The sequence below is a fragment of the Saccoglossus kowalevskii genome, chromosome 13, assembly GCF_978046115.1.
Source record: "Saccoglossus kowalevskii chromosome 13, keSacKowa6.1, whole genome shotgun sequence".
NCBI classification, from domain to species: domain Eukaryota; kingdom Metazoa; phylum Hemichordata; class Enteropneusta; family Harrimaniidae; genus Saccoglossus; species Saccoglossus kowalevskii.
This window is the reverse complement of record NC_140653.1, coordinates 16,835,749-16,863,268: the sequence shown is the minus strand read 5'-3', so window position 1 is coordinate 16,863,268 and position 27,520 is coordinate 16,835,749. Positions and strand designations below refer to the sequence as shown.

The following is a 27,520-nucleotide window of genomic DNA, read 5'->3' as shown; positions in this document are numbered from 1 at the left end:
AACAAAACAAAAAAAATATGTTGGCCATAACTCAAAGAAATGTGTTGCCCACTTACCAGTTTAAGACGCCTACCGGACGTCCATGTTTACTGAGCGTCATTTCTGGAATGCGCACACAAAGATGCAAGTGGTTTGCAATGGGGTTCCGAATACTTTCCATGACTTTGATAGTTTTTTTTCATGGAGACCTGTTTCATCAGCGCCTACACATATTGTTTCCATCCTGGCCGATGATTACGGCTTTCACGACATTGGTTACCACGACTCGGCCATAAAAACACCAAATCTGGACAGGCTGGCTAGCGAGGGTGTGAAACTATTACGTTCAGCCCATATGTACACCCACAAGAAGTCAACTAATGTGCGACAGATACCATTGAAGAATACGCAGATGTAAATGTTATTACACAACCAAAACCATCAGGGGGTTTAGTATGGTAAAAGTAACAAATAACAAAAGACTAAAATGATAAAACTAACTAAATAAAAGTAAAACATTAATAGAACAAAATAGAAAAAATTAAGTATAAAATACTAAAACATACATTGTATAGAAAAGACATTGGGTCTCTCATGGATGCGTATTTACATATTTAAGTATTTCCATTGAATAATGTATTTTTTTCAAAAATTTGAAAAGGGCAAGATCATGTTTCATTATTTTTAGAAAATTTCCAAACATGTACATTCCAGAATGAAATGCTTCCCATCCTCTATCACGTCATTTTTGGCGACCTAATTCTATTTCTAGAGTATGATCACTTAGTCGAAATCTTGATAACATTTTCCGTAGATTGAAATAAATGATGTTGTCTAAATAATCTTCAAAAACAAAATCTTTTTTGAATAGCTTGTACGTTCTTAGCTTATTTCCCTCCCCATTTTTCCCGCTTGATGTATTTAGCTGATCTTTCCAGAATGAAGAATACTTAATGTATAGTTTTGATTTAATTGATTCTGATAATTGTTTTATGTTATTTATTTTAGGGTTGTCAGACTTTAAATCTTCCAGTTCCACTGCTCTAAAATGTTTTCAACATTTTTTATCCAAGAAGTATTTATTTTCATTCATTGATTCAATTAATGCTGACTTAAGGATGTGGTTATTTGGCAGCGTGTGAAGTCTTTACCAATATTTCATTTGTAAAATACAACTTTTAATTCTTTTTGGTATTCTGCCTAATTCCCCCCTATTACCTATAATTTATTTACTCCAAGTATGAACCGGTAAATCTGACTGCATACTTGTTCAAGACTATTTAACATCGTTTGAAATTTCACATGCCCAAACCTCAGCACCATACAACAGAATTGGTGAAATGAATTGATCAAACAACTTTAGACATAACTTAGGGGTGACCATCTTGTGATGCAACACTGTATGTCTGATAGTGAACAGTGCTTTCAATGCTTTGTTTTTTAGCATTTGTTGATTTATTTAAAATTTTCCGTTAGGTGTGAAGATTACACCAAGATAACAGAACTCTTTTACTGTTGTGATAGTCTCATTATTCAATATAAAGTTATTTCTTAATAAATGGTTACTTTTATTGAATAGCATATTTTTTTCTTTGTATTTATAGTTAATCATTATTATTTGTGAGCAATAACTTGATAATTTATTTCAACAGTTTTGTAGGTCTTCAGCACTTTCTGATAATAAAACCAAGTCATCAGCATAGAAAATGTCATTCAGTGGTTTATCATTAATTAAAACAGGAGTATCATTTGTTCACCAAATACAGTAGAAAGATCATTAATGAAGATATTGAAGAGAGTTAATGAAAGGTTGTAACCTTGTTTTACTCCACAGTTAGATATAAAATCATCAGTTAAATCTGTTGGTAACTTTACTTTGTATTTCATATTATTGTACGTCGATTTTTTTGATTTTTGTTTGCTGTACAAGGTTTTATCCACTGCTGTCTTTAAGAAAAAATAGCATCTGTGGCTCAACGCTGTTTTCTAAAACCAAACTGTGTCTGACTCAGTAAATTATTTGATTCCAAGCTGAATATTGCAATTGCTCTGTAATTTCCCGGATCAGACTTATCACCACATTTATGTGAAAGAACTAAGGAAGTCGACTTCCAGCATTCGGGAAATATTTTTAGCATTTCATTTGCAACGGCATCATCACCACTGGATTTTTTATTTTTTTATTGAATTAAAAATGTCTTTTTCTGTAATATCTAAATTCAGAACAGGGTTGTCCTGTGTTGATTTCTCTTTAGTCCACCATTTTTGTTTAATTTCATTGTTACTAACATTTTCTAAATTGTACATTTGTTTTAAATGACTTAGCCAAGTAGAACTTGAAATGGAATGTTCCAAGGTATTGTTTTTTTGACAACGTAGTTGTTTTAATATTGACCAGTAGTCTTTCTAATTGTTCTTCTCTGATATTTCCAATTGATTAATCATCTGACGTTTGAATTCTTTTTTCTTATTAGTTATTGAACGTTTATAAATCTTTTTAATAAAATAAAAGTTATGTTTCATAAAGGGGTTCTTTGGAAAGCAGTTTTGAAGCTTTAATAAGTTCTCTTCTTAATTCACTACCAGATTTGTCAAACCAAGGTTGTCTAATTTTGTGGTTCTTTATCCCTTTTTTGTTAGCGTGTCAGCTGTATTCATTAATATCTTTATTAACTGATTTGTAAATTTATTCACATCTACTTTTTCTGTATTATTTTTTAAGTAGTCTGAAAATTGTTTTTCTATTTGCTGGCTACATAACATGCCAATAACTCCTGATGCCAAATACATTTAGGGGGAAAAGGCTTTAGTTGTTCTGTACTACTAATTTTAGTTTCCACACGGACAGACAATGGTCAGAAAGGTAACTCAGATTAACAACTTTAAAGTGACAGACACAATAAAAGAGACTCTTAGAAACTGAACAGTAGTCTACAGTGCTGGAACCTGCCAGGTGATGATATGTAAAATTTCCTAATAAATCGCCAATTACTCTGCTATTAACAATTATCAAGTCATTGCTTACACACAGATTTACAAGATGGTTACCAAATTTGTTAGTGTTTTTATCTAAAGTGTATCTTCTATTAAAATTATCTGCAACGTAGTTTTGGGGGGTTGGCACATCATCAACAATAAAATCAACAATATTCTCAATTCTACTATTAAAATCTCCCATGATGATCACGTCACCCTGATAAGAGAACCTAACAATTTCTTTTTCCAAAATACTGAAATAATCTTTGTTATAGTGGTAAACAGAATTTTCTGGTGGAATGTAAATACAAGCTAAAGAAATATCTTGTTCTAAGGAAAAGTTCTTGTCCAGCTTGCACCATAGAAAGTCATTATTTTCAGAATTAATTTTCGATAACCCCTTTTTAAATTTATTTTTAAACAAAATTGCAACCTCCCTGAATCTCTTCTACTCTTGGGTGATTTTCTAATTCTGTCAGATCTAAAACTACAAAAATAATCTATATCTAACACAAAATTACTACTGTTACCTAACCAGGTTTTCTGAACACACAAAATATCAAAACTTGCAACTGCTGATACAAAATCAGCATCCATGCATTTTTTTCGTGGATTTTCCAACTACCAATTTTAAGTTTATATTGCATTATTTCTAAACTGTATGTTAATGCGGATGCAACAGGTTGTAGGAACAGAAAGTTCAATGTAATAACATAAGTATAATGCAATTTCATGAATTGATAAAACTAACACTGATCACAATGTATATTGAAATATCGAAATGATGTAATATATTGCTGATTAGATTCACACAGGTTTACAACACGGCATAATCTGGTATTGTCAGCCTAGCTGTTTGCCAATCAATGAGGTAACCATACCACAGAAGCTAAAAGAATCTGGTTACGCCACTCATATAGTAGGCAAATGGCATTTGGGAATGTATAAAAAAGAATGTCTTTTAACTGAAAAAGGATTTGATACTTTCTTCGGTAAGTCAAAGTAACAAGCACCACAGTTCGACGGTTTGAAATTAATTGAACCCAAATTAATCAGCAATGCCGTGGCAGGGGGGCGTGCATGGCACGAATGTCTGAAAAAACGTCTCATTTGAATTAATTAATACTCACGGGCAATGAAAAACTCGTCTTCTAAGTAAAACTGTGCCAAAAAGCTTTCCGAATGCCAACATAGTAGTTCCAAATTGACTGATTCTTTCGTTGCGAGCTGAAAAAATAATCGAAAATTTGAGACACCCCCCCCCCGCAAAATGTTGAAAGTAACTACGGATTGTTTTCCTTTAGCGTCGTCATAGCAAGTTACAAAATTCGTGGAGAATGCAGTGGCTCATTGATATTTCACTCAAAACTGCACATGTTTTCAATAACTTTTACCTGCACATTGAGTTTGCCTTTCGTGAAATCACTGTGTATGTGTGTGCTTGCATTGCGCATTTTGAAATGTTCCATTCAAGATTTTCAGTTTGTTTGTTTCTCATAGATTAATAGTGTCTTCAAGATTAAGGGTCCCTGCACCTTGCTTGATCACCTGTCCTTTACTACAGTATTTCTTCATATGGATCAATGTCTTTGTAATAACTAAAGTGTATTTGTGGAATATGTGAATTGCATATATCTTCATCGATGCTGAAGAAGTCATTCTTTAGTTGAGTAAGTTTACTTGTAGTTTGGATGACATTGATTTCATCCTTTATGTTATTCCTATTAAATATGCTGATACCACCAGATGAACTTCATGCCCTTCTGCTATTTGTTCTAGTGTTTTGATATATATGAGCCATATTTCATGTTCCCTTTGTTTTTCCCATCTACTGTTTCTAATTGTGGCATGTAGTTGTCTCTCAGACATGCTGTGTCTTCATTGTTGTTGTTTAGTTGGTGGTTTTGGTATCTGATGTGACAGTATTTTGGCGATTCTTGTTGCTGTCCTTTACAATTGGGATTCGGTTTGTTACTGATCTGGCTTATAATGCATAATGACTGTTAATTGTTAGAGTTATCTTCTTCCTACCACCTTTTCTCAATAATGCTGTTGTTTTTTGCTACAAGATACATTTGTTTTGAAAGATGCATTCGTTGACGTTGAATCATGGACATCTGTGTTTATCTTAGGTGATTGGCGTAGTACATCACTGCAATGTGCCTTCTTATGTAGTGGATTCCTGGGTGGAGTTGCATCTTTTAATTATTTTCACAGGTCTTTGCGGTGGAGTTTCCTTGATTTTTTTCATGTGGTTCTGGTTGTCATCCTCTCTTCCTGCTGCATAAAGTTGTTCATCATAATTGTAAAGTTGTATATCATATCTGAACTCAAAGCTCTTATCTCGTTGTCAATCTGTTGTAATTGAACAGGTTATAATTGATGTTCATTTTGGTCATTGTTTTATTGTTCTTAGTGGTTCCTCTGTTCGTCTTCAATTTTGTTGATTTCTTACTCTGTATATCATTCTATAATCTGGTAATTTTCATCTTTGTGTTTTCTTCTATTCTCTACATATTGTATATTACAAATAGTCAATCCTATGTTGTCATTATTCCTGGCATCCATCTTTGTTTTTATGTACTACATGATATACTTGTTGCAATAATTCATTGTGTGGTTTCAATTCACAGCTTGTGGAATTACGAATGTCCCTTATTTCTACTCATGTATACTAAGGCGTTGATTTTTCCAGCTTACTTTTCTGCTTGTTGTTGATTTTTAATGATGCACTACATTGTGCTTGGGATTGTTTTATCACTACTGTAACAATGGGCGATTCATTGGAGTAGTAAAGTAATGAGGTCACTAATTTTCTGTAAATATTAATGACAGTTTGTTACAGACTGATAGGTTTCTAGATGATTAGAAGGTTAACTGCATACCGTTTGATTAGCTCTAGGTGTCCTATCAATCAATTAATCCTTGGCATTTGTATACGTTCTCAATAGAGTAAGTTTCACTGCCAGTTAGGAAAAAATCGTTGATGTACTAACTAACAAAAGGAAATCTTTGAGAATTTACCTTTATAACATGTCATGACTTCAGATCACACATCACAGAAGTGCTTCGTCACTAGAAGGCTCGACTTAAATAATCGGTATCTTATTTCAAAGATCTTATTATCTTCCCCGATCGAGAACACTGTCGAATATTTAAATACTCAACATACGGTTTCAACATTGTGTCATGTCATTTCTATAGTAAACGTAAATATTTAACTATGCTCAGTGGAATTTGTCGAAGTGTTATTGATACATATATGTCCATGAATCAATGAATCAAGTATATATAACTCAACGTTGTTTCCAATGTATAACTAAAATATTTAACCTGACTATAGCTAACACATACTTTCAGAAAAAAATGGGTAAACTTAGGACATGCGCAGGCCCGAGTTGAAAGTCAGATTGAATATCTTCTAATGAGAAAGAAATGGAAAAATAGTATGTCAGATGTTGAGGGATACAACAGCCTTTCTAGCGCGAGGTAAGACAACAGAATTCCAACAGCAAGAATAACACTTAGCTTATGTACAGAAAAAACAGAAGAAATGTATGAATGGGAGAAAATAAAAAACAATGCAACAACAGAAATATTCCATATAGAACAAATACTAGATTAGCGATGGATAATATTACCAAAGTACTATACAAAAATAGAACAACAGTGATTACAGCGACTTCAAAAAGCATTCGATACAATGTTGCTGAAAATCCTGAAAACATATGGCAAACCACCCAACATGCTACAATCTAATCTGTATGCAGAAACATAGACAAAAATAATTACGATAGATGGAAAAACATCAATACTGGTGTTCTACAAGGAGACATAGATAAGCACTGGCACCATTTCTCGTCGCTCTTGGCTAAAGCATGAAGTTGGCAACACGTTAAAATCAAAGAAAAGCAAACGATATTCTGAAGAGAATTATATATCTCAATTGTTGCCATGAATGATGCACAAAAACTACTGAAACGAGTAGATGTCATCGAGACGCAGTATATAGTAGTCAAGAACAATGAAACAAAGAAAAACTTCATAGACTGTTAAACAAATTATTTCTGTGTAGAGGCGAAACGTGGGCTATAGCCAAACAACTTGAACAATTCCTAAATGGAACTTATACACGAATGCTTAGAAATGTATTACCAACAAGCGAACATAAATATAATAAAAAGAAGATAACATACCACCTAATCCAATTTAACGACCGATTTGCTTCAAGGCTGATACTGTGGTCAGTAGAAGGAAACGATCACCCCATCAAGATCAGTTAAAACGTGACACGGGCTCTGGGAATGTCGACGAGATTCGGAAATTTAGCAGAGGAAATTATGGGATGCCATGGTTGTTTGATACTTGATTGATTGATTGAACTATTGCAACATTACAGTAATTGACACACTGTTCTGGTACTTCGTTTAATCATTGTCAAGAAAATATACTTGATAAAATTATTATAACAAATTTATTTTACTTTACAGAAAATATTGTTGCCGTACATATAATATAGTTATTCGTTCTGTTCTATGATATTGTTTTAATGGAGCTATAGTAATTAATATAGTGATAAAATGGCAATATTAGTTTTCACTAAATATTTTAAAGACTGTCGCGAATCTGGTGCAGTAACAACCACAACCAAGCACATAACAAAGTTTCTAACATGTTGAGGGCGCCCTTCCAATACGCGACCATGGCATGTATCACATGACACACACAAAGCACAATTCCCTGCCTGTTTTGTTTTTTTTTTAAATCTAAAAAAAATGTGTATTCTTGATTTGCATAATGTGTTGAAAATATAATACCACTAATACGTCCCAATAAAGTTTACCATCACATGTATTCTAGATAAGACCTCTTTACAAGTCATAAAGTACTGGGAAATGTACATTCAAACTACATTAAGATATCATTGCCATGGCCCCCATGCACCACTGTGCTTGCCAGGATCACAGGCAGGGTCGTTGTCAGGGTAACGCACAGGCACAGATGTTTTGTAATATTGCTGCAATTTTTCTAAAAGTTCATTGACCTTATCTGGTCTGAATAGAGAGAGATCTTTATATTCGTTTGGGTCTTCGGCAATATTGAACAACCAGATAATTTTCCCAGGAATATCTGTCGGATGCGGAGAAGTAATACTTGACTCAGGCGGAGGAATCCAACTGCTGTTACCTAACAAACAAAATAGCATAATATTTAATATTTACCGCCTTATTGTTGTGGTATTATATCTTCAATTCGCAACATATGATGGTTACCATGACAACATCATCTTTATTCAAAGTAAATTTGATGAGCGAGAATATTTTTCACAGACTATTTTAAAGGTGAAGGATTAGTATCTAAGTTGGCATGGTTGGTTTTGCAGCAAGGCAGGGATGTTCGGGCTCATCTGTGATAGATAAATCACAAACTCACTAAAAGTTAACCAATCAAAGGTCATATAGCACTCACCTGGATCACCTGTCAGTATCTTCCAATCACCAACTCTCAAGGCAGCTCGAATGGAAGCATTGAACATGTCTGTTCTGTATATCATATTGTTGTTGGATGTCTGCAATGCTATATAATTGGGATCTATGTTGTGCAACAATTCTTTTCTGGGTGATTTCTTACCATTGCTTTGAAACAGAATATGAACAATGTTGTTTGGTGTTATACTGCCCTTTATGTTAGTGTCTATGATGCTTTTGTTTTATTCTTAGCAAGTGAATGGAACAGTAGTGGATTTGTAGATTATTTTTTTTCATATTTCCAATATGCATCAATATAAAATGAGCCTTTTGTTTGTAATTTTTAAAACCTTAATATCTATATATCTGCAAGTGTCATCATACCTGCTCCTTAGTTTGCAGTTTATAGAATTATTATTCTTTTTCATGTATTTGTCAGAAACATTGTACGAAAGTATAAATATGTTCTTCGTTAACATATATATATTTCCAAAAGCTTAGCTCAGCCACTAATAAAGTTACTTTTTCAGCATTTGACATTCTATCTCAGATTAGCAAAATAAAGATGGTACCTGATAGTTTCCCATTGGTTATAGCCATCCAATGGCTGTGTACCATTCACACTCCCACCAGCCAAGTGCACGATAGTGGGAAACCAATCAGTGACATGAATAAGCTCTTTAGATGTGGTTCCCCTAGCTTGATGATTAATCAGTGGACTATTGACGAATCCTACTCCATGCATCCCTCCTTCCCATAATGACCCTTTCCAGCCGCGTAACGGCCAATTATTTCCACCTGCTATTACCTGACCACCATTGTCTGTAATACGTACATATTACGTACAATGAGTATGTAATACGTACATAATACGCACAATGAGTATGTAATACGTACATAATACTTACAATAAGTATGTGATACGTACAAGAAACACAAAGAATCAAATGGTTACACCTCGCAGGAATAAACAAAATATTTTAGCTACAACTAGCGTTACAAATGTTTTTGAAAGTGTTTCTAATGTTAATCACTTTATATCTGTTATTGTTGAACACTTCCCTTTCTTCACACCAGCAAAAATACAGCATGTGACAACGATACAATCATTTCAAACAAACAGTGCACTTAATTATTACAACAAGCAGAGAAGAAGTTTAATAATAAAGTTATCATGAGAAACATTTTGCTTTATTAGATGCAGTATGGTGATCATATTGAACAATGCATATGATAATATTTTCAATTTCAACTGAAAATTAGTCATTAGAATGACAGAAATTAATGTTCTGTATTCAATTATACAACAACTTCCTAGATATTGCAGCAAATAATTCTTTTTCAGTAGTTCGTTCAACTTTTCCCAAATGTCCTAATCTTACTCAGTGTCTGAATAGCATATTAACCCAGATTTCTCTCATATACTATATTTTTTGGATAAATTATATTATTATTATATTATATTATTATACATCTGTCACCGTAACGCCATAAGTTACAGCGTGCTGTAATTTTGGGGTATTTTACGGAAAATTCCAAATATGGAATGATTACGTGCGTAAGCGTCCTCTAATAATAAAAACCAACATGGCTGCCAACAGGGTTTGACCGTACTCCACACAAAGAAGTTCGCTGATTCTGTTCTAAACTTTCTGGATTTCGGCTTTCCAAATGATGTATCCTTGGTAGGAAAAGATGTATAATAAGGTTATTGGGAGGATATCGAAAGTATGCACTTAGACAGTACGCCATTGCATCGACCTCTGATGCGTGTCTGTCAATACTCGACACTGTGCTGTCTTCGTGCATACTTCTCGATATCCTTGCAATAACCTCATATTACTATAAATTACTAAGTTTGTGTAAATCGCTGAGAAAAAAAACATTGTTGATATTTGATTCATCTCACCTGTTGAAAATATAATCACTGAGTTGTCATAAAGTCCTGTATCTTTCAGTGTTTGTGTAATATTACCAACAGCTTCATCCATACAAGACACCATGCCTGCATATGTACGTCTCTGTTTATTTGTTATGTTTGCATATGGCTTCTCGTACTGGTCAGGCACTTGTAGTGGACCATGAACTGCTTGGAACGGTAAGTATAAAAATAAAGGCTGCAATGCAAAAAAAAAATATAGAAACATAAATTATTAGACCATTATGTCTGCTGTGAACGAATAGAGTTTTCAGACAGATAATTTTTTTATATTTAGTTATGTTAGAGCATGTAAGTCCTGCCTTAGACTGAGGTAATTATTTTCTCTGTCAAGATTTTGATTTCCTGGTTAAAGCACCCTTTTTCCACCACCCGCCATCAAAATATATAGGTCCATCCTTTACTAACAATTTCAGTACAACATTTAGCACTTTTTTATGTAATTTCATCATTAATTTTGAACCAGATAGACTTAATTTCCCATCTAGTACAGATCTTTATTTTGTGAAAGTTCACAAATTTTTTATTCAAGCGTCCAAAAGGTTAAATCACTGCTCCAAATAAATCTCAGAATCAATGGACAAATCTCACTATTTGAGGGTCATGGCTTTTAATGATGTTTTTTGCTTTCTCAGCAAACACATGTGTTGAATACTGTCCATTATATTGTGGTTGTACTATTTGCATGTTCTCTCTAAAATCCATTCCGTGGAACTTATCGTAACTTCTGTTGTGCGTGTAATAGTCTTCACTTCCTGTTAAATAACCTGAAAAAAAAATTGAAAAAAAAAGTAAAAACTCAAAAATATCACTCCAGCAATGGTGTTGTGACAACACAGTGAGAATAAATGAATATTAATGAGTTAGTTAACATCATCCAATCAAATGTTTTAATTAAATAAATGTATTTATAAAGAAATTAAGGTACAGGCTTCTTCCGTATACTGTTCGTTTGACTGTCGTGCTTGTTACTTTGACTTACCGAAGAAAGTATCAAATCCTCTTTCAGTTGGAAGACATTCTTTTTTATACATTCCCAAATGCCATTTGCCTACTATATGTGTGGCGTAACCAGATTCTTTTAGCTTCTGTGGTATGGTTACCTCATTGATTGGCAAACAGCTTGGTTGACAAGGCCAGATTATGCCATGTTGTAAACCTGTGTGAATCTAATCAGCAATATATTACATCATTAGGATATTACAATATGTATTGTGATCATTGGTAGTTTTATCAATTCATTTGAAATTGCATTATAATCATGAAAATATAATTTTTAGATTTGTTGATACATTAGGACATAATTTATCTTTCATTCAATAAAACATGGACATTCTCTAACACAAATATGCACTGTTTTTTGGTGTAAAAATAACAACAATATATGGTATATGTGTATTATTTTTAGTTTATGATAAATCACAATCAGAGTTTTTTTTTAACTATTGGGAATGCATATAAATTATTAAAAAAACATTATGAGCCTGTTTTCTTCAAATATGTTTTATTTTTGTGTCAAATAAAATATCTATCTGTCTATTTATCTATAAATTGTTATAACTAGTAATCATTTCCTTCATCTTTATAAATATATATACATTTCACAATTCTAAACTAAAACAAGAGATTTCTATTGACCGATTGAATAACACTGAAACATATTCAAATGAAACTCATAAGTCGTGTTTGAATTTCATACTAGAATTTGAAATTTCAATTTTTACAGGTTTGTTCAGACTATGCATTTTAGCAAAAGACCAATATACAAAGAATAAACTGCTTAATTCTAGATTCGTTTGTATATATACCTGATATCTGCCGCTCATTAGTTGACTTCTTGTGGGTGTACATATGGGCTGAACGTAATAGTTTTCTAGCTTCACGCCCTCGCTAGCCAGTCTGTCCAGATTAGGTGTTTTTATGATCGAGTCGTGGTAACCAATGTCGTGAAAGCCGTAATCATCGGCCAGGATGAAGACGATATGTGTAGGCTCTGGTGAAACAGGTCTCAATAAAAGAACTATCAAAGTTGTGAAAAATAGTCTGAAATCCATTGCAAACCACTTCCCTGGAATCAAGGTCCGCCCACTGTTGTTTTCTCTCATCAGCTGATTTGATGGCTACTCACATGGGGCAGAGGGCGCCCTTGATAAAAACGAAAGCCATCGGGCTTTCGCGAGAGAGGGCAAGATAACTCGTAGCAACGGGATGGACGCTTTGTCGTAAAATACAGGTGTATTCATACGCTCATATTTGCTTTCAAATTCGAATAAATTGAGTGGTATTATCCATTCAAACTGACAGAAATATACATAAACAATATAGATTGACGTGATATTTTAATTTTAATACCAATCTCAATGCAGTAAAATTATATATTTAAAGCACTTTATTACTATACGCATTGACATGGAGACGTGGAGGTAAACAGGTAACTTCCTACAAGCTGCTGGAAACGTTGTTATTGATAATCTTGCCTGTCCCGTTCGAAGTTTTTTCTCTGAGTCAAACATGAGCGAAGCAACGTCATATAGGTTTGAGGCAATGGGAGACAATAAAAGTCTCAAGAAAGCATTACTTCGTCAAACGGAAAGGATAAAGGTAAGTGGAATATGCGATCCTCCCGGAAAAACTGCAGCGACATTGTGTTCAACAGATAAAAACAAACTAAAAACTCGGGTACTTGGTCTTTATATCCAGTACAAGTTTCCCGGACCTTCGTGTTACGATGCAGATGGGCGGGCTTTACCACCTGTACCTGCTCGTAGGTCTATGGGTATAAAGAACATTTATAACAAAATTAAGTAAATCAATTATTATTTATTTATTTATACCTCAAAGGTCGGGGGTACCACTTATTTTAATGCTCTGTGCGTTTGTTAACTGTTTGACTTCGTGCAATCATGGTTCCTAATATTATTTTCACTGTAATTTCTACATTTGTGAGTGTGGCTAAAAATAAATAAATACAATTTTTTTGCAGTATGATGAAATGATGGCTGAAAGAGAATCTATTGTCAAACAGTAAGTATATTTATTTACTTATTAGACACAAAAGTGTTTACAAAGAGATCAGCAGTAAGGTCACTAAAGCTACAAAACACACATATTTTAGAATATGTGACCAATGTGTACAAAACAAAGTTGAAGATGAAAAACACTTTGTTATGAATTGCCCAGCATATAGGGCACATAAACAGCATTTATTTAACAAAGCAGAAATTCATATGAATAATTTTAAAATCAGTAGTGAAAGTGATAAATTTATTTCCATTATGCGCAACAATCATATTTATTTATTTATTTTTTTATTAGACGCATAAAATCCTTAGGAAATGATAAAAAGGGTCTTACAGAAAGAAATTAAAAAAAAAACACAAAAAACTACAATCTAAAAAAGAAAACAAAGAATAAAAACTTTTCTAAAAAAAAAACAAAAACAAAAAAACAAAAAAAAAAACAAAAAAATACAATTTGCAGCCAATGGTGAATACAGAATATAGAATGAACACAAAATGTGGCCTAATACACTGATAGTTGTTGCTGTTTTGTTCCATAGCTGTTTTTTAAGAAGACAGCTAAGGCTGGTGCTAGAGTATGGTTTGCCATAATCAAAATGAATTTATTCTGACTATTTTCTTTATCAAAATTTTGAATTTTATTTTGTGCAGTCAGAAATAATTTGTCCCTATGGTGACTGTAAGCTGGACATTTCATTACAAAATGTTGCTCATCCTCAACTACATTTTGGCTGCACATATCACATGTTCTTTTATGCAGCCGCACACACTATGACACTTCCCATAGCTCAGTTCAGTTTTAATACCAGACAGTGAGTTGGAAGCATTAATAGTGTTTTGTTGTTGTTGTTTTTTTCTCTTTTAATTTTTTTTATTACTTTAAATAAATACATTTACAAAAAAAGAAAGAAAAAAATTACAAAAAAGGAAAAGAGGATGGCTTAAAGAAAGTGGAAGTGGGGGAACATTATTGATAAGCTGACAAATCTGGCTAATAAGTGATTTACTCATAATTGAAATTGTTCCACTGAACCATTATTGATAGCTATTTGTCGCTCTACAATAAGAGTGTTTAACATTATACTCTCCACGACTTCCACCTTTGGGACAGAACCTCTTTTCGATTCAGAATAGAGGTGCTGTTTACAAATTAAAATAAAAAGGTTGAGAAGATTACAATAAAAACTGCCGTGTATTCCAAAATAAATATCCCTGTCAGACAATAAAATATCAACGTTTGTCCATTTTTTCCAGAGTTGCTGACATTTTCCCCCAAATCTCCTAGTAAGAGTTTCAATATCAGCGTTACAAAAAGTGCACAATGTACTATCAACTAATTTCCATAAACACAAAGTGTTATTTGTGTAAATTGCCCTATGTAAAAATTTATAATGAAATGCCTGCACCCTGGAATCAAATGTACAGAGAAATGGTAGTTTAAAAATGGGTTTCCAATCTTCGTCCGGAATTTGAATTTCAAGCCGTTTTTCCCATTTATTTTGACAGCCCAAAGGAGGTACATTTTTCCTAACCAAATCCGAATACATTTTTTTGTGAGGTTTAGGTTTGTCTCTAACATTAAACTCCTTTTTCCATGACCTGGGAATAGCTTTTAACACAGATTGAAATTCAAAAAAATTAACATTGCAGTCGTATTTACACTTGAAATTTTCATAACTTAAAAAATGGCCATCATCTCCTAGTAAATCATTGACATACCAAACATTCTTTTCCTGCCACAACCTCCTGTTGACATAATCATCTTTTATAGCAATATTTGAATTATGCCACAAAACCTGACTTTGATAATTAAATTTTTGATGATTTATACAAGAATGCCAAATGTCCATTATTTCCGACCAAAAATTATTTTTAATTGAAGTAATATACTTTTTAATAAAATTTACATCTGCTTCCCAAATCTTAAAATGTCCAATTTTCCTAAAAATATTAAAATAAAGTATTTTCCACGGGTGAGCACTTTTTTTTGGGGACTTTTTAATCCAAGTCAATTTTAACGCCTTGGAAAATAGTGTTAAATTAGGTAAATTTAAACCACCATATTCAACACCACGACTAAGAGTAGCCCTGGATATTTTAGCTCGCCTACCACTCCAAATAAATCGATTAATAATTGCATTAAGATGATTTATAAGTGCACTGGGAGGGGATGGCAAGGAGGAAAATAAATGGATTAGTTGTGAGATTGCAAGCTTTTTAACAATTGTAACTTTACCCAAAAGAGACAGTGGTCTACTGCCCCATGAAGCAAACAAGGAAGAAATTTTTCTCAATTTATCTTCATAATTTAAAACCACCATGTTTTCTAAATTTAAGTCGAAGATCAGTCCCAATAATTCAAAATTATTTTCTAACCATATTAAATTGAATGTGGGGCATATTCTGTCACTGCATCCCTTTTTTGACCCAAACCAAACAGCCTTTGTCTTGCCTACATTCAATTTCAAGCCTGAAACTAAAGCGAAATTCTTCAGTACCTGGAAGACAGTACGTAGAGAGGATTCTGAACCATCTAAAGTTAAAAATGTGTCATCTGCATACTGACTTAATAATAATGTTTTATTATCAATCTTTATTCCTTTAATATCACGATTGTTTTTCAAAGCCTGGGCCAGAAATTCGACTGCAATAATAAAAATGTATGGAGACAAGGGGTCTCCTTGCCTAACACCCCGGGATATTTTAAACATTTCACTTGCATGTCTGTTATTTACAACACACGAGACAGAATCCTTGTAAAGACATTTAACCCAACTCCTCAAAGAAGCACCAAAATTAAATTTTAAGAGAACCTCATCAATGTAGCTCCATTCAATAGAGTCAAAAGCTTTTTCGAAGTCCAACAATAACAACAGACCAGGAATTTTGTTAAGCTCAGTGTACTGCAACACGTCATACAAGTAACGAGTATTTTCACCAATGAACCTATCTTTAATATATCCAGTTTGAGAATCACTAATAATATCCGGAAGAATCGTTTTCAGTCTCTCGGCTATACAGCCTGAAGCCAGCTTGTAATCTGTATTCAATAATGTGATCGGGTGCCAATTTTTTAAAATGGATTTGTCCTTATCTTTCTTAGGAATTAAAGTTATAACACCTTGTTTTTGTGTAATCGACATGTAACCAAGAGACAGTGAATAATTAATAGACTTTACCAGGAAATAATGAATATCGTTCCAGAAAAACTTATAAAATTCACAAGGAAATCCATCACTACCTGGTGTCTTATTATTTTCCATTTTTTTCAAAACTGATAGAATTTCTGTAAAAGTGATCTCACCATTGCACTGTTCTTTTTGAATTTCCGACAAACTGGGGGAGAGGACTGAAAAACAATTATCAATCGGTACAGTAGGTTTTGAGGTATAAAGGTTTTCATAAAACAATTTTTGGGTGTACAAAATTTCCTTAGGGTCTGAAATTAACCGATCATCATCCACTTTCAAATGTATTATGGTTTTATCAATATAATTCCTTTTTTCTAAGTTTAGAAAAAAATTAGTATTACGCTCACCATGCTCAACCCATTGAACTTTCGACCTCATTATTGCACCCTGGGTTTTAATTTTCTGCATATTTTCCAACTCTTGCTTCTTATTCTCTAATTTAATAACCAAATCATTTGAGTTTTGTATATTTAATTCTTGTTCCAAGGCGTTTATTTCATTCTCAATTTTTTGAAAATTGTTCACATTTTCCTTTTTCCTATAAGTACTGTAAGCAATCGTCCTACCCCGTACTTTAAGTTTTAGCATTTCAAAAAATAATTGGGGGTTGATAGAGAAATTCCAGTCATTGTCTGACGATACGATGTAACCCTCCCCAATTTTGTATTGCTCAACAACCTCTTCGATTGACGTTTTAACCTTTTGTGTATAAACAATGTCATACAATAGTGAAGTATTAAACTTCCAGAAACCTCTCCCTCTTTTTTGTAAGTAAAAATTACAAATAATTGTAGTCGTACTGTGATCCGAACGATACCCGTACGAAATATCTGAATTTTTAACAAAAGAGTAAATGTCTGGGGAGACCAAGAAATAATCCAGACGACTTTGCTTTAGATGCTTTTTTTTGTGCCAAGTGAATCTTCTAGAATCTGGATGGGTGACTCTCCAAATATCAATTAAATCAAAAGCTTTCTTTAGATTGTCAATTTCCAGGCTTGCTTTTAGGTTATTATAAGATACATACCCACTACAGTCCAAATTAAAATTGGGTGAGACATTCCAGTCCCCACAAATAATTATACTCAAATTTGTTGTTTTTGACTCCCGTGTGCGAAGCACAAAAGGGAGTCTTTGCAGTTACCCTGTCTGTATGTCTGTATGTCTGTATGTCTGTATGTCTGTATGTATGTATGTATGTATGTATGTATGTATGTATGTATGTATGTATGTATGTATGTATGTCACTTTTTTTGTTCCACCGTTATCTCAAGAACCACTAATCAAATTTTGGTGAAACTTGGTACATAGATGCTCTGGGATAATGCGCAGAGTTGATTAGGTTTTGGTAAAAATCTATGAATATTAATTACCTAATTTGCATGATAATTAGCTGATTTTAGCTCTTCCAAGACTGTTCCACTGATATCTGAAGAACCACTCATTGGATTTTGATGAAACTTGGCACATGGATGCTCTGAACTAGTGCGCAGATTTGATTAGTTTTGGGTAAAAATCTATGAATATCAATTATCTAATTTGAATGATAATTAACTGATTTCAAGCTGTTCCATGACTGTTCCACTGATATTTGAAGAACCACTCATTGGATTTCAATGAAACTTGGCACATGGATGCTCTGAACTAATGCGCAGATTTGATTAGTTTTGGGTAAAAATCTGTTAATATTATTAATTACCTAATTTACATAATGATTAATCATGTTTCTGGCTTTTCCACTGATATCTCAAGTACTAATCATAACAATTCAATAAAACTTGGTACATAGATGTCATATGACACTGCACAGACCTGGTAGTGTTTAGGGTAATATCAGTACATATTAATTACCTAATTTGCATAATTAATTAATTTTCAGCTTTTGATATTTCGAGTAGTAATGATCACATTTCAATAAAACTTGGTACATAGTTACTTGAGGACTGTGCAGAGACCTAATTAGTTTTTGGGTAAATATTTGTGCATATTAATCACCTTATTAGCATAATTAGTTAATTTTCAGCTTTTCACCTGATATCTCAAGTACTAATCATCACATTTCAATGAGACTTGCGACATTTTCTAGGACTATGCAGAAACCTGATTAATTTTGGGATAAATAATTGTGCCTATTAATTACCTAATTTACATAATTAGTTAATTTTTTGCTGTTCTATGGCTGTTGCACTGATGTCTACAAACCACTCATTGGATTTCAATGAAACTTTTAAAGAGTACCCATCACATTTCAATGAACCTAGGACTATACACAATATTAGTTTTTGGTAAATATGTATGCTTCTTAATCACTTACTGTAGAATACTTTATTTTCGCTTGGAATTAATTTTCGCTATTTTCGCTGAAGGAATGATTCAGTGAAAATAAAATCCAGCGAATATACCTTTTTTCCTATATTTTACATTAAACCCATCAAAAATCAGTGAAAATAAATTCTATACAAAACACCCAAAAAGTCTTTTCAGCGAAAATAAATTCCAGCGAAAATAAAGTATTTCACAGTAATTAACATAATTAATTAATACTGATATCTCAAGTATTGATCATCACATTTGAATAAAACTTGGTACATAAATGCTCTAGGACAATAGACAGTCTGATTAATTTTGGGTTAAAATCTGTTCATATTAACTCTCTAATTAGCATAATAATTAATATTTTTTGGGTTCTAATCACATTTCAATGAAACTTGGTACATTGTGCAGACCTTATTAGTTTTACACTTAAATCTGTTCATATCAGTTACCTGATTTACATAATTAGTTTTCAGCTATTCCATCAATATCTCAAGTACAAGTAATTTTGAATTAATTTTTAATGTGTCTTCAATACTCTCAGCACACGGGAGTTCTTTCTAAGCTTTCTTTGATTTTCTTTGTTTTGTGATGTATGACCATTTTTATATTCTCCGAGAGATACTACAATACTATATTTTCACTGAAGGAGTGATTCAGTGAAAATGAAATCCAGCGTATATACCTTTTTTCCTATATTTTACATTCAACTCAAATCAAAGAAAGCTTAGAAAGAACTCCTGTGTGCTGAGAGTATTGAAGACATATTAACAATTAATTCAAAATTACTTGTACTTGAGATATTGATGGAATAGCTGAAAACTAATTATGTAAATCAGGTAACTGATGTGAACAGATTTAAGTGTAAAACTAATAAGGTCTGCACAATGTACCAAGTTTCATTGAAATGTGATTAGAACCCAAAAAATATTAATTATTATGCTAATTAGAGAGTTATTATGAACAGATTTTAACCCAAAATTAATCAGGCTGCCTATTATCCTAGAGCATTTATGTACCAAGTTTTATTCAAATGTGATGATCAATACTTGAGATATCAGTATTAATTAATTATGTTAAGTGATTAAGTGATTAAGAAGCATACATATTTACCAAAAACTAATATGGTGTATAGTCCTAGGTTCATTGAAATGTGATGGGTACTCTTTAAAAGTTTCATTGAAATCCAATGAGTCGTTTGTAGACATCAGTGCAACAGCCAAAGAACAGCAAAAAATTAACTCATTATGCAAATTAGGTAATTAATAGGCACACTTATTTATCCCAAAATTAATCTGGTCTCTGCATAGTCCTAGAAAATGTCGCAAGTCTCATTGAAATGTGATGATTAGTACTTGAGATATCAGGTGAAAAACTGAAAATTAACTAATTATGCTAATAAGGTGATTAATATGCACAAATATTTACCCAAAAACTAATTAGGTCTCTGCACAGTCCTCAAGTAATTATGTACCAAGTTTCATTGAAATGTGATCATTACTACTCGAAATATCAAGAGCTGAAAATTAATTAATTATGCAAATTAGGTAATTAATATGTACTGATATTACCCTAAACACTACCAGGTCTGTGCAGTGTCATATGACATCTATGTACCAAGTTTTATTGAAATGTTATGATTAGTACTTGAGATATCAGTGGAAAAGCCGAAAATTGATTAATCATTATGTAAATTAGGTAATTAATAATAATAACAGATTTTTACCCAAAACTAATCAAATCTGCGCATTAGTTCAGAGCATCCATGTGCCAAGTTTCATTGAAATCCAATGAGTGGTTCTTCAAAAATCAGTGGAACAGTCATAGAACAACTTAAAATCAGTTAATTATCATGCAAATTAGGTAATTAATATTTATAGATTTTTACCCAAAACTAATCAAATTTGCGTATTGGTTCAGAGCATCCATGTGCCAAGTTTCATCAAAATCCAATGAGTGGTTCTTCAAATATCAGTGGAACAGTCATGGAACAGCTTGAAATCAGTTAATTATCATTCAAATTAGATAATTAATATTCATAGATTTTTACCCAAAACTAATCAAATCTGCGCACTACTTCAGAGCATCCATGTGCCAAGTTTCATCAAAATCCAATGAGTGGTTCTTCAGATATCAGTGGAACAGTCTTGGAACAGCTAAAAATCAGCTAATTATCATGCAAATTAGGTAATTAATATTCATAGATTTTTACCAAAACCTAATCAACTCTGCGCATTATCCCAGAGCATCTATGTACCAAGTTTCACCAAAATTTTATTAGTGGTTCTTGAGATAACGGTGGAACAAAAAAAGTGACATACATACATACATACAGACATACAGACAGGGTAACTGCAAAGACTCCCTTTTGTGCTTCGCACACGGGAGTCAAAAATCAGTGAAAATAAATATCATACAAAACACCCAAAAAGTCTTTCCAGCAAAAATTTATTCCAGCTAAAATAAAGTATTTTACAGTATTATGAGTTTAATATGAGGTTATTACGATGATACCAAACAGTATGCACGAAGAAAGTACAGTGGGAGTATCGACCGACACGCAGTGAAGGTTGATACAACGGCGTACTGTCTGAGGGCATACTTTGGCTGGTGGCAGCCATGTTTGTTTTTATTATTAAAGGACGCTTACGCATGTAATCATTCCATATTTGGAATTCGCATTTCCTAATACGATAGGATGAAAATACCCCATAAAATACCACAAAATTATGGCATGCTGTAACTTATGGCGTTATGGTGACAAATAATATAATAATAAATATTATTACAGTTTCTACAGCAAACTGGATTCAATTGTATTTGTTTATTACACTACAGTGAGGATAATGTAAACCAGAAAGCAACATGGAATGAGAATGCGGAGGAAGCCAGCCATCGACAGAGACTTCGAGACAACATAGATACCATGAATCGTGAAACACAACTTCATGGAAAAGCTTTAGTAGAAGTAAGTGTTTTAATGACACTCATGTAGTTGGGTCATGGCTCTTTACTCAGCTTAGATTTTTGTCTGTATCATGAAAAAGAATCGCCCTGACCCCAAAAATTGACTTTTATTTTCAGTAATAAAATGGCATGGGACATACATTCTTAGGAATACAATAACAAATTAAATGCATTCATTAATCTTTAATTTGGTTTTAATAAATTACTGTAGAATACTTTATTTTTGCTTGGAATTTATTTTCGCTGAAGGGATGATTCAGTGAAAATAAAATCCAGCTAATATACTTTTTTTCCTATATTTCACATTAAACTCATCAAAAATCAGTGAAAATAAATTCCACACAAAACGCCCAAAAAGCCTTTTCAGCGAAAATTAATTCCAGCGAAAATAAAGTATTCCACAGTAGTTGAATTCATATTGGCCTCTTCAGCATATTTCATGCCACTAATATCATATTATTCATGACACTTAGATTGTTGAAGACGATAACAAGACAGATGACCATTTCAAAGTGTTTCAACTTACTTACTGCTTCATTGTGGTCGTATAGAATAATAAAAGTTATTGGCCTTGACATTGACTAAAATAAAAAATTATCATCCCCCATGTGGCTGTTATTGGTCTCAACCTTTGGCCAATACCATATCAGTCGCTTGGGGAGGTATGATAATTTTAGGTGAAGCCAATAACTGTATTTTATGTTTGTGGAAATTAAATGCATCTTTCATGGCCATGTGATACTTCCACATGTCAATACTTCCACATGTCAATCTGATTGAAATCTGATATAATCTATGGCGTGAATTTAATTTTATTTTTACTATTTATTTTGTTTTTGTTTTTATTATTACATTGTATTACATTCATCTTATTACCAAACGCTTCAGCGTGGTATTAAGAGTTTGTTTTCAGGGGTGGGTGATACCAAGGTGGGAAATGGATGCACATATGGGGTTAATTCCGTGAATTGCAATATAGAGGGTTCAGGCTGAAATACAATATATAGTGTTTTCATATTTCGTCTGATATTTCTGTGGTATTCTGCTGCTGTAAGTAATGCACGATTTGTTCCGAAATTCAGTATATTGTATGTATTCCAGGGTTATTCGTTTTTTGCTGAAAACACCCCTATTTTTTAGTGGCAGAGTTTGAATAGTCTCACTCCCACTGGGAAATCTGCATTGTTGCTTGAATGTGAGTTAATTAAACACATTTTCCAGACCGGCGAAAGAGTATGCAACAGCCAATTTTAACAGCCTGTCACGTGATTTTAGTCTGAATGTCAACATGAAGAGGCTAGTCCATTTTACGCAGGAGTAATTGGGAGTAGAATATGTGAGGGATAGTATCAACAGAGATGTGTATAGTGAAAAGTAATATATATCCTTCATTTACATCTCTGAGCATTTCTGTTTTAGTATATTGGTTTGAAAATCTTGAACTTGCATGATTTGCAATGTGTTTTTTTAATGGGACTCCCCTATTGATCGAATCCCGGGTTTGAACGAGAACGGCACACCACGTGATTCGTTTGAATACAATGCTGATGGCAAACATGCCGTGTTACTGCGGTACTCCACTGACGGGATGACTTACTGCATGCTACAACTTCGCTTGTGATGTTGCTTGTTAGCCATGGATTACATGAATCTTGATTACCAGTCAAATGTTGCTCATTTGACGTTGGTAATCTTTATTTGGAACTGAGTAACTTCCTGGTACTTCGTACTATGATAACAATCAGTCAACATACATCAAGTTCTCTCAATCGTAGTATTCCATGTGATGTACACCTAATATGCCAAAAATGTTGCTGAACGATTTGAACTGAATAAAAATAGCAGACGAAAATTTGTTTACAAAATAAAAATACTTCGGTTGCCAATGAAAACCGGTAAAAAACAAGCAATATGTTTTCGGCTGTTATCATGGAAGGGACATGAACGTGAAGCTAACGTCTGTTTATAACTAAAACCGGGCACCTTATCCGAGGTTTGCAAAATAACATGGCAGTCATTAGAAGTCACTTTATTTTATTGTTAGGACGTATTCAGCCGTTAAATGTATAATTTCCAATCGTTTTGTGATAGTATTTTCTAGATTGGAAGCAGCATTTACATTTTATTCAAAGTTCAAAGCTGCGTTGGGATTCCGTTGACAGTGGTAACAATGTCGGCGCCGGTGATCTCTTACCAGTGCGCAACGTAGCCAAAATAAAAGGCATGATCATTTGGGCACTGCTATTACAAGACTTTGGCTGTTGCCATGGTAGCGGTGGGTCAGGATTGTTTTTCCAATTAGTGATGGTACGACCTGCCTGTCAAGTATGAACCGTGACAAAATCAGCCAAGCCAAAAAAAAATCACAGAAGAGTTAAAAAGCCATTCCTGCTGAACAGTTACTCTAACTTCGGGGTCAACTTTCTCATTAATGAAAAAAGATATCAAAAATTCAAATAGTAACTTTTTGCCCACACTCCAGCCGAGTACAATGAGCTCATGATGTCTGAGGTGTTGTATCACAGGAAGTTGGACAAACTTGTGTATTTTAATAAATTATTGAATAATAAAATGTTATATAACTTTTCTTTTACCCCCCTCCCCTTCCTGGTATCTATTTCAAGTATTTTTGTCAGGTTCAAATCGTTCACCAGCATTTTTGGCATGTTAGATGTACATCACATAGAATACTAGGATTGGGAGAACTTAATGTTTGTTGACCACCTGGAATCTGAGTTTTATAAATCTTGAAGGGCTCTCGGAAGATCCACCCGCTGCCTGGACCCGCAGTAAAATCTCCGATTAATATGGAGCCGCAACCATCAACATCGATATACCATGAGGTTTCTGCTGGCGACGTTGCGGCGTTACTCAGTTCCAAATAAAGATTACCAACGCCAAATTAGCAAAATTTAACCGGTAACCAAGACTCAGTCTATCCACGACAAGCAAGCAACATCACAAACGAGGTTGTAGTGTGCAGCTCACGAGTCAGCGACGACCGATTTCAACGAAAGTCATTCCGTCAGTGGAGTACCGCAGTTGCACGGCATGTTTGCCAATGTACAGATCTGTAGAGGAACTTTCAACTTCAACATCAACCGTGTATCGTAGTCGCCCAGTTTAAGTTCTGGTTCTGTCGTGGTCCCAACTAAAGGGCGACAGTCGTCGTGTTGCGTCCTGTTCGATATGGGACTCACAGCGACGTATACAACGCGTGTAAAATACATTGTTTATTTACATGAAATTCGAACACGCGCTGTGCTACGACCACCGCGCTTAAACATCCACGAGTTATTTATTCGGACAATGACTTAAATTAGACGTCTGATTATTTTATTTTCACACGTACAGCGACACGCGTTCTACACTGACAAGCGTTGCTAGGTCGCAGCACTGTCTTGGAGCATATTAATGGGCAATTGGGTTCCCCGATCTAAATTTCTATCCCGGTTTGTTGCACGTTCTTTTTTTAATATGAAATAATCAAATATGGGACATGTGTATAATAACAGAACCCCACACCCTCCCCGTGGCTTCGCTCGTGAAAGTACGGCAGCAGGATACACCGCATCACTCGTGAAAATAACTTCCATACGCAATGAAAGCCACGGGGAGGGTATCTGTCATAATACTTCATTATCACTGAAAACATTTTTCCCCTGAAATAAATTCCAGTGAATATGCCATTTCCCTCATACTATATTGAGACACAACGCAGTGAAAATTAGATTCACATGTAATGCTTGAAAACATGTCAGCAAAAATAAATTAAGTGAAATTCTACGTGACTTCATAATAGTTGGAAATGAACACATTACACCCGACCCTACCACTCCATATACAATGTAAACTACACCCCAAAACATCCTTTCACCCACAGTTACTACCGTGTTTCACCAGTGTATTCTATTTGACGTCAGGAGAAATTGAAATAAACAAATTAATTATAATTTCAGCCTCTAGTTGACCACTGATTAAATAAACTACCTCGTCTTTATGTCAACTTGCAGTTATTCGTTGCCTACATCAGTGACTTCAAAATATATGTTTCAATCCCAGGAATTTCACTCGCTGTTAATTGCATGGGAGTGGCAGTCTTTAATGAATTTCTATTGTCATGTCAATTTCTTGCGATTACTCGAACATTAAGCTGTAACCACATACCGCCTAGGTGCTGTAATTAAATCCTGGTGTAAGCACCATATGAACTATGAACAATGCATGTGAAGCCAGCTGTGGGGTATATTCAATCCTATAGATTTCTCATTGTTTGGTAACTATTTGCTGCAAATGCAACAAAAATCAATATAAAAAATATTACCCACACAGTATTCTACAGGTTACTTGTTTTGTATTACTTTAAAAAACTGCCAGCAAATAAATTCAAGTAAAAGAAGTGATAAAAATATATTTAAAAATGAAAAAAAAAAGCCCAAACTAGTGTGTCTAATTGTGAATATTATATCAGATATCAATGTTTTGTGTTTTATTTGTAGGTTAGGAAAGCTGCCCTCAAACAACTTATAGCACAAGATAATGCGGTTTACGAAAAAGAGCTGCATGCACAAGGGAAAACATTTTACGTTCAAAGAACTTAAAACGGATAATATAAAATTTACTTCACACTTGATATCTGTGAAGGGACACTCCTTTAAGTTATTTTTCCTTGAGGATTACATTTTCTGGGATTAAGAAAAGGAATCACATTGGCCAAATGGAACTATTTTATGTACATATTTAAATTGTTAATTTCGTTCCTTTTTGTTATTCGTAACTACATGTATTATAGTACATGAAACCATTGCAGTATTGTCCAATTTTCAAATATTTTAAGATTGTCTTTTTGTTGCTAACCAAATATTGCTTGAACCTTGTAAATAAAGCATTAAGTCTTGCTTTCTGACTAAACTGTGGTGTAGATGTGATAGTAAGTCATTTTCATGGGCAATCTGTATGTGTGTATTAAAGGGGAACCGCTCAATTCCTATGGATTGCACCACGTGCTCATGGGTAATTAACTCCACCTCTGGCCACTAAGTAAATGAATGCTTATTATGCTTGCTTACTCAAACTGTGATCGACAGGCATTTTGCATTCATTAGCCGCCATTTTAAACTCAGGATTTTTACTTGTCACGGCACGTTTCGACCGAAAACAACAACATTTATACATCAAAAGCCCAACCAGATGAGTGTAATCGCTAGAGTACATATTCATGCCCCGTAAAAATGTATTTGGAATCACAGCTTGATCTCTAAACATCGTAAATGGCACAATTCCCAGAGCTCCTGCCACTATGTGAGCGGTTTGGTTCGGATTAGCATACTAATTGCGGTGGCCATCTTGCCCCTACTTATAGTATCGGTTCCCCTTTAAATGCTCCATCTTGAATTTTCAAGGTATAATGTTCCAGCTGACTGCCTCCACATATTGGGGATGAACGAATACATGTGTATGCTCCTTTTTCTATACATTTGATGCAATCAAATAAAAATATATTTTTATTTATTTATTTATACAATTAGGTATAAACAAATTTTTTACAATATATTGAATGATTGTATGAAAAATTATATTACCAGTATAACCAACTCCAAAATAGGGTGATAACCAATGACTTGTAATGGAGATTTTCATAGAGGAATTGTTTTAAACCACGTAAAA

The 27,520-nt window shown here is 33.7% G+C and overlaps 2 protein-coding genes across 2 annotated transcripts; one reads left to right on the top strand and one right to left on the bottom strand.

Moving 5' to 3' along the window:
* Positions 1-7,368: 7,368 nt before the first annotated feature.
* Positions 7,369-12,472, bottom strand: LOC100377677 (arylsulfatase B-like). Its single transcript, XM_002735510.4, has 7 exons — positions 12,171-12,472; positions 11,345-11,531; positions 10,954-11,129; positions 10,333-10,540; positions 8,996-9,245; positions 8,425-8,591; positions 7,369-8,142 (listed from the first exon to the last, which is right to left on the bottom strand). Exons 1-7 carry the CDS (start codon positions 12,465-12,467, stop codon positions 7,877-7,879), a joined length of 1,551 nt encoding a protein of 516 aa, XP_002735556.1. The 5' UTR covers positions 12,468-12,472; the 3' UTR covers positions 7,369-7,876.
* A 336-nt stretch (positions 12,473-12,808) lies between these two features.
* LOC144353388 (uncharacterized) lies at positions 12,809-26,764 on the top strand. Its single transcript, XM_085506733.1, has 4 exons — positions 12,809-12,963; positions 13,346-13,386; positions 21,725-21,854; positions 26,353-26,764. Exons 1-4 carry the CDS (start codon positions 12,874-12,876, stop codon positions 26,452-26,454), a joined length of 363 nt encoding a protein of 120 aa, XP_085362859.1. The 5' UTR covers positions 12,809-12,873; the 3' UTR covers positions 26,455-26,764.
* Positions 26,765-27,520: the final 756 nt, after the last annotated feature.